Source organism: Glycine soja, chromosome 4, assembly GCF_004193775.1.
Source record: "Glycine soja cultivar W05 chromosome 4, ASM419377v2, whole genome shotgun sequence".
Classification (NCBI taxonomy): Eukaryota; Viridiplantae; Streptophyta; class Magnoliopsida; order Fabales; family Fabaceae; genus Glycine; species Glycine soja.
This window is the reverse complement of record NC_041005.1, coordinates 14,845,885-14,849,379: the sequence shown is the minus strand read 5'-3', so window position 1 is coordinate 14,849,379 and position 3,495 is coordinate 14,845,885. Positions and strand designations below refer to the sequence as shown.

The 3,495-nt window shown below is 36.4% G+C and overlaps 1 protein-coding gene across 2 annotated transcripts; it reads right to left on the bottom strand.

Moving 5' to 3' along the window:
- Positions 1-411: 411 nt before the first annotated feature.
- Positions 412-2,869, bottom strand: LOC114409403 (60S ribosomal protein L13-1). Of its 2 annotated transcripts, none has more exons than XM_028372850.1 (5): positions 2,727-2,869; positions 1,794-1,915; positions 1,524-1,657; positions 990-1,148; positions 412-863 (listed from the first exon to the last, which is right to left on the bottom strand). In XM_028372850.1, exons 2-5 carry the CDS (start codon positions 1,900-1,902, stop codon positions 642-644), a joined length of 624 nt encoding a protein of 207 aa, XP_028228651.1. In that variant the 5' UTR covers positions 1,903-1,915; positions 2,727-2,869; the 3' UTR covers positions 412-641. The 2 variants fall into 2 exon arrangements, with proteins under 2 accessions (XP_028228651.1, XP_028228652.1); XM_028372851.1 differs by having other exon boundaries at positions 1,794-1,910; positions 2,727-2,801.
- Between the last annotated feature and the right edge of the window lie 626 nt (positions 2,870-3,495).

Sequence of the window (3,495 nt, the reverse complement as noted above, 5' to 3'; positions counted from 1 at the left end):
GGTGACTGTCTTAATTCAATTACTTCTCCTTTTCAATCTCTTTCATTTCTATCTTTAAATTTAATTTCAACATCATTTTATGATTTACCAAAAAAAATCTCAACACAATTTAAATTGTTCTTGAAAAATAAAATGTAATTTATTTGAGTAAACAATCAATTTTATAATTTATGAAGTCTCGCCTTTTTATTGGATGCATCTACCATCTCACAATTGGGTTGAGTTTATTTTCTCCCAGAAAAATTATACTTTTGCAGATAGGAATGCCTATTTAAAGCTCTTTCTGTGGGAAGAAGTCTAAAAACCTAGCAGAAATTATCCACCTCCCACCATTATGGTGGGGCTGAGTTAGAGAAGAGACTAACTATTATCCCATAATCACTAATAAATTAATAACTATGCCAACAGCAATTAGAAAACAGCCTCTGAACAAAATCAATACAATACTGCCAAATTAATCCAGACAAAACAAAATGCTAGTTAAACCAACAAACTTGAATAAAAGTTCACAATAAAAATGGGTGAAAATATCCATGTTTTAGACTGAACATGTTCTGAATAGAGCTAATCAATCTCGTGCAAAAATTGTCTTGCAACAACTATTATATGGATGGACTACAAACGAGAGACTTCTAAGGTCATCACTTTTTGTCTTCCTTCTCAGCTTCGGCAGCCTTCTTCAGTCTGGCACCATAATGGCGTTTGTTTGTGCGTTCAAGTCGAAGCTTGTAATAAGCTTTAAAAGCCTTCATGTCATCTGTAACCTTTACAAGTTCAACAGTTGGCTTCTCCCTCACAATAGGCAAGAAAGAACCCTGGACTTGCGTTGCATTTGCAAGCTCCTCGGGAGTAGAATCACCAGCCTACAATAAAACAACAGTCAGATTTCACACAAACATCATTCCTTTTTACCTTTCACCAGAAATGATGATATCAAAATTAAGACAATGCCCACACAATCAAAACAGATAATTGAACATCTGTATTACCTTAACCTTCTGTGCCCGTCTTGGGAACACAACCAATTTGGCCTTGTATGTTTTCAGCCTCTGCACATTAGCTTGCAGACTTTCCAAAGAACGGTTCTTGCGGCGATGATCAACAGCAATACCAATTGTTGGTGCAAGCTTTTTGGGAATCCCTGCTGCCTATGGCATAATATAGAGAATACATAATATCAGAAACATATCTAAAAGCAGAACTCATGTTTAGCATATTTTCATTTTATAATAAATAAATGCTTAAAATAATTTTAGGGTAATATTATCTTCAAGTTAAAAAACAGGAAGAATTGAACTAAAAACCCACAAGTAATAAGGACATTCCCAGAAATTAAATTTCTAATGAAATAACTAATTATTAATGTGTTAACTGTTTAGTACATTACATGCTCTTCCATTGTGAAACACTAAATGATACACGGAGGTTTGGGTTTAGTACCTCAAAACTCATGTGGCATGGAGTTATAAATATCAAGCTGGATAATAACTACATACAATTAAAATAGGAGATACAAGTATTACCTTGAGTTCTTCAAGGGAAAATCCCCTTCCAGCTCTCACTTTCATGTTGTATTTCAAAGTTTGACCATGTACAATGGGTCTAAGAGGTCCAGCTGTAGGTCTGGGGAAAATCTTCACAGCTTTCTTCTGACGAGCTGAAGAATACAGCAATAACATGTCAAAGAATTAAAAGTAACCATAATACTAACTCAAGCTGATCTTTTTACCACAAAAGACTAACACAGAAATTACTAAGAAGTTTCAAAAGAACAAGAAAATATGTTAAATTACCCAACCGTCTTCTTGTCTTCCGTGCTGGCTGATTGAACCAGGTCTTCACATAGTTCTGCCAGTGCTTACGGAAGTGTCCATTGGGGATAACATTGTTATGCTTAACCATGGCTTTGGCTTACCTTACACATAACAGGTCATCCACGACAACAAGTTAGATTATGTAATAAGGTAATTGGATAAGCACAAGAAAGCATAACCATAGCAGATCAATCACAAACAACAAATACAATAACCACATTTGATACATTCAATAGGCGAAAAGTAATGCAATATCAGAATGTCCTAAAAAAATAGGTGGCAGTGAAAACCAAGAAGAATTCAACTACAATAGACCAGAACGCTTATAATAATTTACAACATATATCAAACATCACAATAAAAAAAAAGCATGTCTTTATTCAAAATCATTAAACATATACAACGAAAATTGTTATTTTGCAGCATTTTCATAAAACATTGGATGGTCTCGTTAACTAAATACATGCACAGTTATCAGCTAACATCTTTCCAGAGAGCAAGCTTAGCCACACAACTCAAGAGGCTAATCTCACACTAACGGGAATATATCTTGGTATAATCATAATCACACATAGTACAGAAAATCAAAGCAATTTTCAGAGTCCTACATCTTCCAAAACAATAACAGCTCAAACATACAAATCTAAAACCAAATACAAGGGAAACAGAACATCGAAAAATACGATAGCTCTACCTCTAATTCAACCCCAAGCACTACTAATCCAGAAAACAATGAACAAAAACAGGAGAGCGATCCACTTTCAGAAGCAAAAAAAGACGCGAAATTTCAAAACAAGAATATAACGAGCACTGTCTTAGAAACGTAACAGCGTAATTAAGATCTAGAATGAGAAATATACACAATTTTGCATTGAAGCATCTAAGAAGAAGAAGAAGAAAGGTGAGAGCTACCTGAGGCTTGTTCACGCGCAGGAACAGCAGCTGAGAAAAGTGACGGAGGCACAAATTAGGGTTTGTGCTGCTTTTTAAAGTAGGCTACGACTCATACAACACCTAAATTGGACGGTTAGGATTGCGTTTAGGTTTTACTACTATTTCGGCCTCCATGGGTAATGGGCTCATAATAAAAAGTAAGGAGTCCTGCTAGGTGCACCCAGCATATTTGCTGGTGCACCCAGCACTTAAGGGGAAAAGACATTTTTACCCCTGGCTTAATTATTTAAAAAAAACGGTTCATTCTCGTCTCTCTCCCTTCCTCCCGTGTTCCGCTTCTTCTTCCTCACCATTTTTTCTTCTTCCTCGTTACTGAAGCTTTTGGTCTCCTCCCTCCCACATTCTGCTTCTTCTTCCTCACCTTCGTTCTTCTTCCTTTTAGTCTAGGCTTGTCTCGAAAAAGCTTGACCCACGGTCTTCATCAGCCGCAGCGCATTTGTTCCCCATCTTCGTCTTCTTCGTCGGCGTTTCGTTGTGCAACCGCGTCGATGGTGTTGCTGCCTCCACGCGTCGCCATTGTCGAGGTAAGCATCGTTGCGTTGAGTTCGTCGGCGTTGTTTGCAGCAATAGAAGTTATGGATCAAGTTGATCTGTAAGCTTTTCTGGATCATGTTGATCCGAAAGAAGCTTACGGATCAACTTGATCCGTAAAATTGAAATTTATATATTAATTTATATTAACCGTCAATCTTAATTTTTTAAAAATGTTAAATATTAGATGAATTGT